This window comes from Coenobita brevimanus, chromosome 61 (genome assembly GCF_032717465.1).
Source record: "Coenobita brevimanus isolate Jiangsu-jjx chromosome 61, ASM3271746v2, whole genome shotgun sequence".
NCBI lineage: Eukaryota > Metazoa > Arthropoda > Malacostraca > Decapoda > Coenobitidae > Coenobita > Coenobita brevimanus.
In genome coordinates, this window is record NC_137014.1 from 8,516,159 (window position 1) to 8,529,708 (window position 13,550).

General features: G+C 44.5%; 1 protein-coding gene across 1 annotated transcript in view; it reads left to right on the forward strand.

Moving 5' to 3' along the window:
• The first annotated feature begins 393 nt into the window (after nucleotides 1-393).
• Nucleotides 394-13,550, forward strand: part of LOC145403601 (uncharacterized) — a 31,626-nt gene continuing 18,469 nt past the window's right edge. The window contains exons 1-6 of the mRNA XM_080275277.1: nucleotides 394-643; nucleotides 1,422-1,559; nucleotides 2,945-3,076; nucleotides 7,397-7,457; nucleotides 9,675-9,862; nucleotides 10,942-11,102. Of these exons, the coding sequence (XP_080131403.1) occupies nucleotides 394-643; nucleotides 1,422-1,559; nucleotides 2,945-3,076; nucleotides 7,397-7,457; nucleotides 9,675-9,862; nucleotides 10,942-11,102 (930 nt within the window). The remainder of the gene's footprint in view (nucleotides 644-1,421; nucleotides 1,560-2,944; nucleotides 3,077-7,396; nucleotides 7,458-9,674; nucleotides 9,863-10,941; nucleotides 11,103-13,550) is intronic.

Genomic DNA, 13,550 nt, shown 5'->3' on the forward strand with positions numbered 1-13,550 from the left:
AGCGGCAGAGGGGTCAATGTCAGGTGGATGGGGCCTAAAATTTAAAATGGGCATAAAATAGTCAATTGTCAACCGATTTACTCCAAATTTGATATGTTACATCTTTGACTAGATATCCTGTTGTGCTTATACGTCAGCACTAAAATGACTGCCGGAGACGGGTTTCCTGTGCCTTGGCACCGCTTCTTGTTCTTTCACTGTTACAGTGCTCCTTCAGTTTGAGCAAAATCTTCTGGCTGCGGCAAGAAGCAAAATAAAGTTGACGTCCTCTGGGTAAAGGGGACTGAAAACAAGGACAAAAACATCTTTACATCACTCCAGGATAACAAATGCAAAAATATCTTTACTTCACTCCAGGATTTTTTGCAGGAAGTGATCAGGATTACCAGCAAAATGGGGAGGCGTCTTCTGCTGCTGCTTGTGCTTCTGGCGGTGGTGTGTGGGTCTTGGGCGTCCCTCCATGACATTCCAAAACCCGTGCGAGGCGTCCAAAAGCACCACACAGACCCCAGACACCAACACGACCCACTAAAGTCCCATGGAGCGACGCCGAGGGTGGACCTAAACGAAAGGAAGGAGTACTACAGGAAGAGACTGGCTAAGGACGGAGGCTGCCTTCCGCTCGAGCCCCCAGCAGATCCTGGTACGTGAGTCAGAGAGAGAGAGAGAGAGAGAGAGAGAGAGAGAAGCTGCGAGTTTAGTACAAAAATATAAATGTTGCGTGTGTGTGTGTGTGTGTGTGTGTGTGTGTGTGTGTGTGTGTGTGTGTGTGTGTGTGTGTGTGTTAATAAATCTATTACACGGTTATTGGGATCCTAATGAAATGGCAGGGCTGGATTACTAAATGCAAGGCGTAATTTTTATTACCAGTAAAATTATGAAAAGCAAGGACAGCACAGGACTCTCCTTCCATGTTCTCTGCTACAGACAGAAAGATAAGTATCGTCCCAAAGTTTGACGAATACGTAGAGGAAAAATCGAACTCTCTGAAATATGCACTAGTAAAAACAGCATTTTTTCTATATTTCGCTAGTTGTAAATTTTCCTTCTCCGGAGCTGAGATGATAGATGTTTCTTTGTTCACAGAGGAGAGCAACACCCAGCACTCTGCAAGACTGTCAGTGATGTAGCATATGAGGGAGGGCGACCTGTAGTGGCGGGGTATAATGATAAAATGCGATTAGGAGATGGACAAGGGTTTTTGCTGTGGCCATTGTTAGGTAGCTTTTTCCTTTCTTTTTATTTGTGTCCGTGAAAAGATTTTTTTTTTATATAAAGTTGCAACGTCTAAGCAACGGAAGCTGGATTTGGTTATTGATTATCTGAATAATGATGAACATATTAAATGGCTGTAAATGAGAGAGAGAGAGAGAGAGAGAGAAAGGAGACCCATTACACTTCCCTCCTCCTCTCCCCCCCAGCCACCCTGCCTGAAGTGCCCAAGTCCTTCATGACAGAGATGGAACTAGCCTATCAGGAGGAGGGCTCACATCGCATCGTCTACGGCCAGGAGATGTACGACCACACCTCCCTCAGGGGCGTCAACAACTACGAATTGGGTATGTTGACAGCAGCACGGCATATTACTCAAAATTCGTGCACTCATAATACGTGTACTTACTCATAAATCGTTTACTTACTCATAATTCGTGTACTTACTCATAATACGTGTACTTACTCATAATTCGTTTACTTACTCATAAATCGTGTACTTACTCATAATATGTCTGCTTAGTCATAAATCGTGTACTTACTCATAATACGTGAACTTACTCATAATATGCGTCCTTACTCATAATACGTTAAGAACAAGGAGATAAGTAAGCTGAGAATCGCACATACTCTTACAAATACATGCTGTTTGTAATATGTCAGTAGTCAGGAGATCAGTTCAATGGAGAGCAGCATTTGTTGTTCTTATAAGGCGTGTAGTTACTCATGGTACGCGAAAAGAACCATTACCAAGAATTAACCCATAAAACTGCAATCGCATTCAAGGGGGTGAGGCAAGATTAGTTTTCCTTCCTCTGATAGGGAAAATAATGCTAGGGTTGGTTACGTTAGGATATTTTAGTTATAAGTATGTCAGATTCAGTTATGCTACGGTACGGTAAGATAACAAAGGCCAGTTTTAACTCCCTCAGTACAGTTAGGTAGGGTTTAGTTTATTTTTGCTGTTTGTAGACGATGATGCTCAGCTGAAGAGATATTTTTCATACGGAATAGTTACATTTAGTTTTCACTTATTCCTTGGTCTAAGAGTTTTTATCCAAGTCGAATAAAGTCGACTGTAAATAAAAAGAATAAACAAGGGTGAAATATCATTAGGCTGAATTTATTCAATTAGGGGTAGCGTAAGTAAGGTTGGGCCAGGCTGGGTTAAGACAGGTCAATACTAGCATGATAGTTTATTTTATGCCCTGTTAGGTTATAGTAGGGTACTGTAGGTACGGCTGTTGGTTAACCCTCTCATGGTTGGGACAATTCTAGTATCCTGTTCCAGCTACCACTAGATTATTTTCATTAACAAAGTGATTAATAAAGCCCGAGAATGTTATTGTGGTCATCATTATTCTATTTCTCATGGTTAGGACAATTTGTAGCATCGTTGTCCATACAACACCAGACGAGAGTATTTAGGTGAGAGTACGTCACAGGAAAAGAGTGTTAATTTTGCTTCGGCTTGGCTAATGTTAACTTCATTTGAGTTAGGGTGCAATGTTATTAGCCACCTCAGTATAATGACGCATTTATTCTGTCACTGGTATGATCGGACGATTTGACTCAGCTTTCGGGAGACATTTCGAGTGAAGGATTTAGAATTAACCTTCATAAATCACTTCATTACAAGAAATCAGTCGCAAAGTTTAATCAAATCGCCAAACTGTGGCGAGATTAAAACGAGAAGTCTAGTTTTTATCAAGGTCTTTAATGTTCTTTACAGCTGAGGGCATCGTTCTGTCGCGACCGCTGCTGCTGGCTGAGTTAATACACTACAGCATCCTTAAGGACGAGGCACTCTTCATCCTGACCAACGCTGACTGCAGTGTTACAGGGGAGGAGCAATGTTACCGAGGTAGGTGTCTCTCTCTCTCTCTCTCTCTCTAACCAACTAACTGAACCTAATGGGATCTCCCCTGTGCTAAACAGACGAGTATATCCCCTTAGTAACTAAGCTTACTTGAACGTAACTCAATATGCGCCAGCCAGACCCACTTCTATCCAGCTAATATAACTCATTCACAGCCCTATCCCATATTTTTTTTTTTTAATGCGAGGAAGAAGGAACCAAAGGCCATGAGCCCGCAATAACAGGTCCCTCCAAGAGAAAAACAAAATACAATAGAGAACCAAATTCAAGATCCGATCATTTCGCGATGCCTGGACACACTGCGTTTGAAAGACTGGAGATCACAGGCAGCAGGAAATACAGGCAAAAGGAGACAGTTCCAGAGTTGACCTGTTGCATAAATGAAGGACTGGGAGTAACAGTTAACTCTTGCATTAGAGAGTTGGACAGAAAAGGGATGAGAGTTTGCTGCTAGACGGGTGCTACGAGCCCGTCGTATAGGTGGAGGAATGCATGCAGACAGTTCAGAGGAGCAGTGACCATTAAAGTAGCGATATAAAAGAGATAAAGATGCAACAGTGCGGCGAAGAGACAGAGGTTGAAGGGAGTCAGTAAGAGGAGGAGAGTTAATGAGACGAAAAGCCATTGACTCCACCCTGTTCAGAAGAGCTGTATGTGGGGAGCCTCCCCACACATGAGAGTTGTACTCCACACAGGGGCGGATAAAACCCCTGTATAGAGTCAACAACTGTGCAGGGGTAAAGAAAGAACAGAGTCGGCTTAGCACACCTAATCTCTTGGAAGCGGATTTTACAAGAGATATAATATGATCTTTCCAAGATAAGTCCCGAGTAAATGAAACCCCAAGCATGTTCAAGGAAGATGCAGGATTAAGCTGAATATTATTAAACATTAGTGGGTATACCTGTGGAAGATTTTGTCGGGTTGATAGGTGTAAGAACTGAGTCTTCGATGCATTAAAAACAACCATATTATTTTTACCCCAGTCAGAGATACGAGCCAAGTCAGACATTAGGTGTGCCATAGCCTCATCCCTTGTTTGCTGAAGTAACTGCTGAGATGGGGGTTACGGGAACCGAATGGAAAGGAGAAGGGTGGTGTCATCAGCGTATGAGTGGATAGGGTTAGATGTACAGCTTAGAAGGTCATTGATGAATAAAAGAAAGAGAGTTGGTGATAGGACAGAGCCCTGAGGAACACCACTGTTGATAGATCTAGGAGAAGAACGATGGCCGTCTACAACAGCGGCTATGGAAAGACAAGAAAGGAAGCTAGCGATGAAGGCACAGATAGAAGGATAGAAACCGTAGGAGGGCAGTTTGGAAATTAAAGATTTATGCCAGGCTCGATCGAAAGCCTTTCAGATGTCAAGTGCAATGGCAAAGCTTTCGCCAAAGTCCCGAAAGCAGGATGACCAGGAGTCTGAAAGGTAGGTGAGAAGATTGCCAGTGCAGCATCCCTGATGGAACCCTTATTGACGATCAGAAAGAAGTTTGTGATAGGAAAGATGCCTTAAAATTTTTCTATTGAGAATTGACTCGAAAACTTTTGAAATACAGGACGTTAAAGCAATTGGACGATAGCTGGGGAGTTGGGAGTGGTCACCCTTCTTTGGGACTGGCTGAATGAGAGCAAACTTCCAGCAAGAAGGAAATGTACAAGTTGACAGACAAAGGCGAAAGAGTTTGCCTAGGCAGGGTTTAAGCACAGAAGCACAGTTCTTGAGAACAACAGGAGGGACTCCATCAGGCCCAGATCCCTTGTTAGTACTGAGGCCAGTGATGGCAGAAAATACATCAGCTGAAGAAATTTTAATGTCAGCCATGAGGAAGTCAGAGGGGGGAAGTGATGGAGGAACAGCACCGGAATCGTTTAAGGTGGAATTGGAGGAGAAAGTCTGTGCGAAGAGATCTGCTTTATCAGTAGAAGAAATACCTACAGAACCATCAGAGTAGAAAAGAGGAGGGAAGGATGATGAGGTAAAGTTGTTAGAAAGGTTTTTGGCAAGGTGCCAGAAGGAGCGGGAAGAATTCGAGTTGGAGAGTTGAGAGCATTTAGTAGAGATGAAATTATTTATAGCAGAGTGAAGAACAGACTTAGCACGATTCCGGGCAGAAATGTAAAGATGATGTGATTCAGGGGTGGGTTGGCTCGGGTACCTTTTATAGGCCCTCTCCTTGTTGCGGACAGCATTAGAACAAGTGTGATTAAACCAAGGCTTTCTTGAGTTAGACAAAGGATACGAGAAAGGAATGTATGCTTCCATGCCCAAGAGAATAACCTCCGTAATGCGCGAGGCACACTCAGATGGCTCCTGGTCATGGAAACAATAATCATTCCAGGGAAAATCAAAGAAGTACTGCTTGAGGGCCTCCCAATCCGCAGCTCCAAAGTGCCACAGACGAAGTTTCTATGGAGGGTCCGCAGGCTGTACCAGAGCGATAGGACAGCTTAAGGTGATAAGGTTGTGATCGGAGGAGCCCAACGGAGAGAAAAGATTAACAGTGTAAGCAGAAGGATTAGTTGTAAGGAAGAGGTCAAGTATGTTGGAGCTCTCTCCAAGGCAGTCTGGGATATGGGTAGGGTGCTGTACAAGCTGCTCTAGGTCATTAAGGATAGAAAAGATGTATGCTTGTTCACCAGGTGGATCAGTGAAAGGAGAGGAGAGCCAAAGGTGGTGGTGAACATTGAAATCTCCTAAAATCGAGATTTTAGAGAAAGGAGAAATGGATAGAATGTGTTCCATCGTAGAAGTAAGATAGTCGAAGAATTTTTGATAGTCAGTAGAATTAGGGGATAAGTAAACAGCACAGATATATTTACTCAGAGAATGACAGGAAAGCCGAGGCCAGAGTGTAGAGAATTCCGAAGAATCGAGTTCAGGAACACGAGAGCAAGATAAGTCGTTGTGTATATATACACAACAGCCATCTTTGGTTTTGAAATGAGTATAAAGTAGGAGGATACAGAAATGGGTTTGCTGTCAGTTGCCTCAGACAGCTGAGTGTCAGTCAGAAAAAGAAGGTGAGGTTTAGAGGAGGAGAGGTGGTGCTCAACAGAGCGAAAGTTAGAGGAAAGGCCGCGAATGTTGCAGAAATGAAGAAGAAGAGAGTCAGACAGTGGTTCCAGGCAGCTCAATTCGTCTCCGGGAGAGGGGCGGAAGGTGTGGGCATTTATGGTCCCCCCCTCCCCGGGGACTCCGAGGCTGAGTGTTGAGACGCCATGATTTTTTTGAATTTTGGAAAAGGAAGTGTAGTGTGTATGGTGCATGTAGTTTGGTGTAGATAGTTAGAGAAATTTGTATTGGAGAGTATGCTGGCCTACTCTCTGTGTAACTGAGACACTGAAAAAGTTCAACAAAGGGGAATGGTCAGGAACTAGTCCTGAATGCTGATGAAACGGGAGCTCTAGCACTCCCTGTCATCAGCTTTCCATCCACCTTGGGAGTACTGCCCTGTTCGACTGGTGCTACAGTCTACTCCTAACATTATTTGAGCTAACTAACTGAACCTAATGGGATCTCCCCTGTGCTAAGCAGACGAGTAAATCCTCTTAGTAACTAAGCTTACTTGAACCTAAGTCATTATGCGCCAGCCAGACCTACTTCTATCCAGCTAATATAACTCACTCCCAGCCCTATCCCGTACACCGTCACCTAACATTATTTGAGCCAATCATTTATATCTAGTTAATCCAACCCAGCTTGATCAGTCAAAACGTCAGCCATAACATCTTTTTAAATTTATTCTTGCTGCCGACTGACTGTTTTAGTTAGCTTTTGAGTGGGGTTTCAGTCTGAAGGGGTCACACATATAGCTTTCATTAACCTCTTCGTTAGCGCGCCTCTCCCCTAGTCTGAAAGAAATCGTCTATAAGCAGCGGGAATAATATTGACCCCCATTAACCTCACCCGCCAGCGGACGCATTTTCTGGCTAATTCTTGCTTCCATGAGAGTATTTTATACGACTTTTAAAAAAATCACTCATACTGAATGGTTAATGAAAGCTAAATTTGACAGCTCCAGCCTATCCTAATCTAAGTATGACTGGCTGGCAGCAAAAATAAAATGAGAAATGCAGTTGCTGAGAATATCCTTCCACTCTTTGGTCGAACAATCTTAAGACTTCCACAACATTCTGAAAAGTTTGTTGGGCTACGAGGATCGTCTGCCTGTGTCTCGAAAATCATTGTTCATTGTTTCATTGTTCATCGTAAAAAAATTGTATCGATATTTATGCCCGCAACTGTACGCCCTGGTGTGAAGGGATACACGTCAAACTCACCTCTCTTCTTGTGTCCTCCAGGCAAGGTCTGTGAAGCGGGGACCATCACTGACCTGAGTGTGGAGCTGCAGGAACTGTTTGGGTAAGTTCTCCCTGACTAACGGGAAACGAGGAGAGAGAGACGGATTTCCCGTAAGATGAAGTTGTGAAACTTCAGGTTGAGTTTAAATAGTCTGCCTCAACCTTTACTCAGTCTACCTAATCTTCTACCTAATCTACGTAATTATCTATTCAGTCGACCTAATCCTTTATCCAGTTGATCTAATCATATACTCAGTTTATCAGGCCTTCTCTTCATTCTTTTAAGATCCTCCTCACTATAACTAATCCTCTACCCACTCAGTACAACCGTTTACCCACTTTGCACAATCCTCTGCTTAGTCATACTTAAACCTTCACTCAGTCTACTTGGTCCTGCACTCAATATAGCTTATCATTTTTGAGTTACCTAACACGCTATCCAGTCCTTGGAATCCACTACTAAATCTGCCTATTCATGTGCTTGGACTACCTAATTCTTTACCTGGTCCACTTATTTCTTCACTTTTTCTGCCTAACCCTTTACCTAACCCACTTTCTCTACCTAATCCCTTAACTGGCCCACCCAGTTCTCTATTAGATCTATTTCTCTACTGTCTAACTAATTCTATGCCCACTCTACCTAGTACTTTACCTTGAATGCTTAATCCTGAACTCCATACCTAATCTTCTACTCTGTCTACCTACTTTTCTGCCTGGACTAACAGATCTTCTATCCAGTCTTCTAACCGTCTACTTAATATAATCAATCAGTTCCGTAGTCCTCCGCCTGGTTTACCCATGTTTCTGGTCTTTCTAATCCTTCAGGCAGTTTACCCTACTCTCTGCCTAAATTTATACCTGATCTACTGTACATACCCTTCAGAACACCTTGCCTCATCGTTTATCTATAGTCGCGGCGCACGACCCTGAGGTTGTCATTATCGTACCCTGGCAACCTACCCATCAACTGTGCTTCCGATTTTGCGTATAATATGATACGCATGTGATTCGTGTATAATATGTTCGTGTATAATAATATTTGTGTGTAATCTATTCGTGTGTAATAATATGATTCGTGTATAATGTGATACGAAATCGGATGCAATGTGGACAGGTAAGTTGCCAGGGTACGATTATGTCAACCTCGGAGTCGTATGCCGTTATTATAGTGTGTTAGGCCTGCTTAATATTTTGCCTGGTCTGCATAATTCTCGGCCCATTCTCCTTGATCCTAAACTTGGTCTAAGTAGTACCCAATATGTCTGTCTATTTCTGTACCTTTTTCTGTCCATCTCTCTAAAGCAAGAGTTAACCATTACTCCCAGTCTTTCATGTATGTAACAGGTCAACTCTGGAACTGTCTCCCTCTGTCTGTATTTCCTACTCCCTTTGATCTCCAGTCCAGGCATCTCGAAATGAGCGGATCTTGAATTTGGCTCCCTGTTATCTCTCTCTCTCTTTTTTTTGGGGGGGAGGGGACAATCTTGCGGGCTCCTGGCCTTTGGTTCCTTCTTCCCTGCATGAAAAACTATGCCTAATTCTATTGCCTAACCTATCCAATCCATTACTTAGTCTCTGTCAACCTAACTTTCTACTCTACTTAATTCTCTGTCCAGTTAACCCAGTCTGCCTAGTCCTTTGCCCAATCTGCCTAGTCCTTTGCCTAATCTGCCTAGTCCTCTGCCCAACCTGCATAGTCCTCTGCCTAGTCTACCTAGTCATCTCCCCAGTCATCTCCCCAATCAGCTAGTCCTCTAACGAATCTCTTCCCTAGTATACACAGTGAAACCCCTAGTTCTACGCATGGATGGCAGTTGCTTACACGATCTGACCCTGTAATGTACTTGCTTTGCTTACTCTTCTGCCTGGCCTACCCAGTCTTCATTGTGTGCCTAATCCTCCTCCAAGTGCTCCTTGTACTTGGTTCACCTAATCCCTTACTTCAGTTACTTCATTCTTACTTTTCTGTATCTAATTCTATGCCTAATCTGCTAGTTCCTTTATATCTAATCCTTAACCCAATCTGCCTATAGCTGGTTTACTTCCACCTGACAGAAAATTGCTTCCTCTCTGCATCGAGTACAGAAATATTGTAGGATATTGGCAGTAAAATAGGCTGCTAGCTATAATAAAGTGTTGACGAAATGTTGTACGTATGTGGCATCATTTATTTTTGCCATTAGATAACAGGTAGTCGGTTAAGAGGGGACGCAAACTTTATAATGTACAATCAGACTGACTACGATCCCTTGACTAACTCACAAAATCCATCACCCAGAATCGTGGACATGAGTGGAGGTGGGGAGTTCATGGGGGCAGTGGGCATCCTGCAGTTCGGTCCGCAGTTTAATTACACGGCTCACCCCCTCGTTGAGACGTGCCGCGGACTTGACTGTGACGTTTTTGAGACCTGTCTGGAGAAGCCGGATGAGGAAGCTACCTTGCTCTACACCTACTATTGGTCCAGTGAGTTCAAGAGAGAGAGAGAGAGAGAGAGAGAGAGAACCTATACATACTTGCTCCCCCAGTCTTCCACCTCCCACACGCACGCTAACCTCTACTTCAACCTCCAGTGCAACTCTCCCTCCATCTCAACATCCAGCGCACATCTTTTAACTTCAGCTTCCAACACTCATTTTCCCTCTAACTTCAGACCCTTTACATCCATTAACTCCTCTGAACTGAACATCCAATCTTCCTTCTTAACCTCACCCTCTTACACGCACCTTCCACCATACCTCAGCCTCTTCGTCTCGCTTTCCTCTCCTCTCACTCTCTAACACACTTCATATCACTCTCTGCCACAACTTTTACCCTCTTTAACCTCACCTTCCTATAGTCTCTTCCCGGCCCCTCTCACGCCCCCCCCTCCCGACCTTACCGTCCAGCACTACTTACTTCTCTCTTACTTTTTTACAAGACTCAGTTCCCTAACATCAGTCTCCAAAGCTCACATCTTTCAGTTACTACCCCCAACCTTACCCTCCATGGTATTCAATTCCCACTCAACCTTGTGCTCCAACACTCACTTCCCCTCACCCCTAGCTTCACCCTGTAGTACATCTTTCCACCCGAAATGTTAACTTTCCTACATTCACTTTTCCCCCTTCATCTCACTCTAAACACACATCCCTCCTCTTTACCCCACCTTGTTATGGTCAACATCCCACCCACCCTTATCCTCCAGCCCTCGAAAATTCACATTTCCCCTTCCACTCCTTCGAATACTTTTTACTTCCCCCAACCAAGTTACAGTAGGTCATATATCCTATTCACCTATGTCTGTGTGTATGTCTCTGCACAATATATCTCAAAAAGTTAATATCAGATTTCAGTGCAGTCTGGTGGATTGTTGGGTAGTGGGTTAAAGAAGAGTTGGATAGATTTAGAGTGGATCCGGATGCAGGAAATAACAATAAATAGGATTGGGAATGACGAAGGTATGTGCTCTCTGAGTGCTTTCTAGTTCCCCTGTACATTTACTTTCTTTCCGTGTCCCTCTTAACCTTGACTTCCTACTCTCATCAGCACCCCTCTTCCTCCAGACAAGGACTGGAATATGCAGAACAACAATGAGCAGGTGCCCGTCGCCGTGGAGGTGTATGGCACGGGCAAGTTTGACGGCCACACCACCAGGGAGGTCATGATGAGGATTGACTTCTTCGACTTCAGGAGGGATTGGATGCCCTCTAATTACGAGCTGGAGGTGAGGGGATGAAGGGGTGGAGGAAAGTCCGGGAGGGGGGAGGTTGGAGACAAGGAGGTTGGGGTTAAGGGGTGCTGGAGTTAAACGGAGCTGCAGGTAAAGGGGAGTTGGAGATAAGGAGGTTGGAGGTAAGGAGGGTTGGAAGTAAGGGTTTTGGAGGTAAGTGAGGTTGGAGGTTAGGGGGCTGGTTGTAATGGATGTTGGGAGTAATGGCGGCTGGAAGTAAGGGATTGGGAGCTAAGTGGGGTTGGAAGTAAGAGGGTTGGACATAATGGGTGTTGGAGGTATGGGTGTTGGAGGTATGGAGGTTGGAGGTATAGGAGTTGGATGTATAGGGGTTGGAGGTTTCGGGGACGGAGGTACAGGGGATAGAAGAAAGAGGATTTGAGATAGTGGGTGTTAGAGGTAAGGAGGTTGGAGGTAAGGGGGTTGGAGGTATGGGGGTTGGAGGTATAAGGGTTGGAGGTATAAGGGTTGGAGGTATGGGGGTTGGAGGTATGGGGGTTGGAGGTATAGGGGTTTGAGGTATGGGGGTGGAGGTATAGGGGTTGGAGGTATGGGGGTTGGAGATAGTGGGTGTTGGAGGTACGGGTGTTAGAGGTAAGGGGGTTGGAGGTAAGGGAGTTGGAGGTATGGAGGTTGGAAGTATGGGGGTTGAAGGTATGGAGGTTGATGTTGGGGTTGGAGGTATGAGGGCTGGGGGTGTGGGGTTGGAGGAATAGGGGTTGGAGGTATGGGGGTTGGAGGTATGTGGGTTGGAGGTATGAGGATTGGAGGTATAAAGGTTGGAGGTAAGTGGGGTTGGAAGTAAGAGGGTTGGAGATAGTGGATGTTGAAGGTAAGGGGGTTGGAGGTAAGGGGGTTGGAGGTATGGGGTGGAGGTATATGGGGTCGGAGGTATGGGGGTTAGAGTCTTGAGGTGAGATGATTGAGGTGATGCTGGAAAGAAAGTGGATTTGGAGGTGAAGCTGGGATTAACCGTGAAAGTAGGAAGGCATGGTGGTGAAGCTGGAGGTATGGAGGGATGAAGGTAAAGTTAAAGGTAGAGGGAGAGAGGGAGGTATAGTTGTAGGTAGAGAGAGTGAAGGAGGTACGGGAAGGAATAGAAGTAAAGTTGGAGGTAGGGAAAGACAGGGAAGTAATGAGAGATGGAAGTTGGAGGAGAGATGGAGGTAAAGTTGGAGGTAGAGGAGGGGTGAAGTAAAAGACGGAGGTGGAGATATGGGAGGAACACTTGGAGGAGAAAGTAAAGTTTGAGGGAAGGGGAGGGGTGAAGGCAAATATGGTGGTGATGATTTGGAGGGAGGGATTGGAAGATAAAGAGGAGGCAAAGACAGCTATGGAGCGGAGATGGAGGAATAACTGAAGGAAGCGAGGCCTACCACTATTAGTACAATGATATTTTTTTAACACCTGCCACAAGCTTGAGAAATACATCTTGTAAAGAAATGGAGCTGAAGAAATGAGGTACTAGGGTTAGGTTTGGTTAGGTTGGGTAGAGCTGAATGTGGTTACTGGGGTGGGGATGTAAGATTAGATAAGGTTAGGTTTTGCTAGGTCAGGTTAGGTTAGATTAGGCTGAATTGAAACTGGAGGGTGAGACAATTGAATTACAAAAAATTCAGTGCAGAAGGCATGTGTTTAGAGGCATTAGGTGACTGAGCTGGAGTAGCGAAAAGAAAATTCATGACTAAGTGTGATGTGAGGGAAACATGTATGGAGAGGGGATGATTAAGTGGGAGTTGAGGGAAGGAATTATGGTGAGGAGAAGACTGAGTGGAAGGTGAGGGAAGGAAGTATGGGGAAGGTATAACTGAGTGGGAGAGGAGGAAAGGAAGTATGAGGAGGAGAAGGCCGAGTGGGGAGGGAAGGAAGTTTGGGGAGGGGAAGATTGAGCGGGAAGTGAGGGAAGAAAATTTTGAAAAGGGAAGGTTAAATGGCATGTGAAGGAAGGAAGTAGGGGGAGGGGAATGTTGAGTGGGAGGTGAGGGAAGGAAGGGTGAAGAATTGAAGATTAAGTAGGTGAAGAAAGGAAGTAAAGAGAAGGGAGGCTGAGCAGAAAATTCGAAAGAGCTAGGAGGCAAAATTGAGTGTAGTGTGCATAGACTGTGATGGATCCAGAGTGAGTATTCCGATCCTCTACATTATCCCGTTAACGCCCTGCTACCTTTCCCTATTAGCAGCTCGTAAATGCTAAACCTGAGCCAACAAAACTTACCTTAACCCTGTGACTGCAGACTACTAAAATGACATTACATTTGGACCAACATCAATCCATTTAATTAAATACAGAGAAGCACACCGGTGCACAATGAAGAAAAAACGGTCACGATTAGCATTTTGCCCAAGAATAAAAACAGGTGTTTATAGATGTCCTAATGAAAATTTGCCTCAGTTTAACAGCAAATGTGTTAATCTAACCAAATCAGCCCAAACTAACCTAATCCA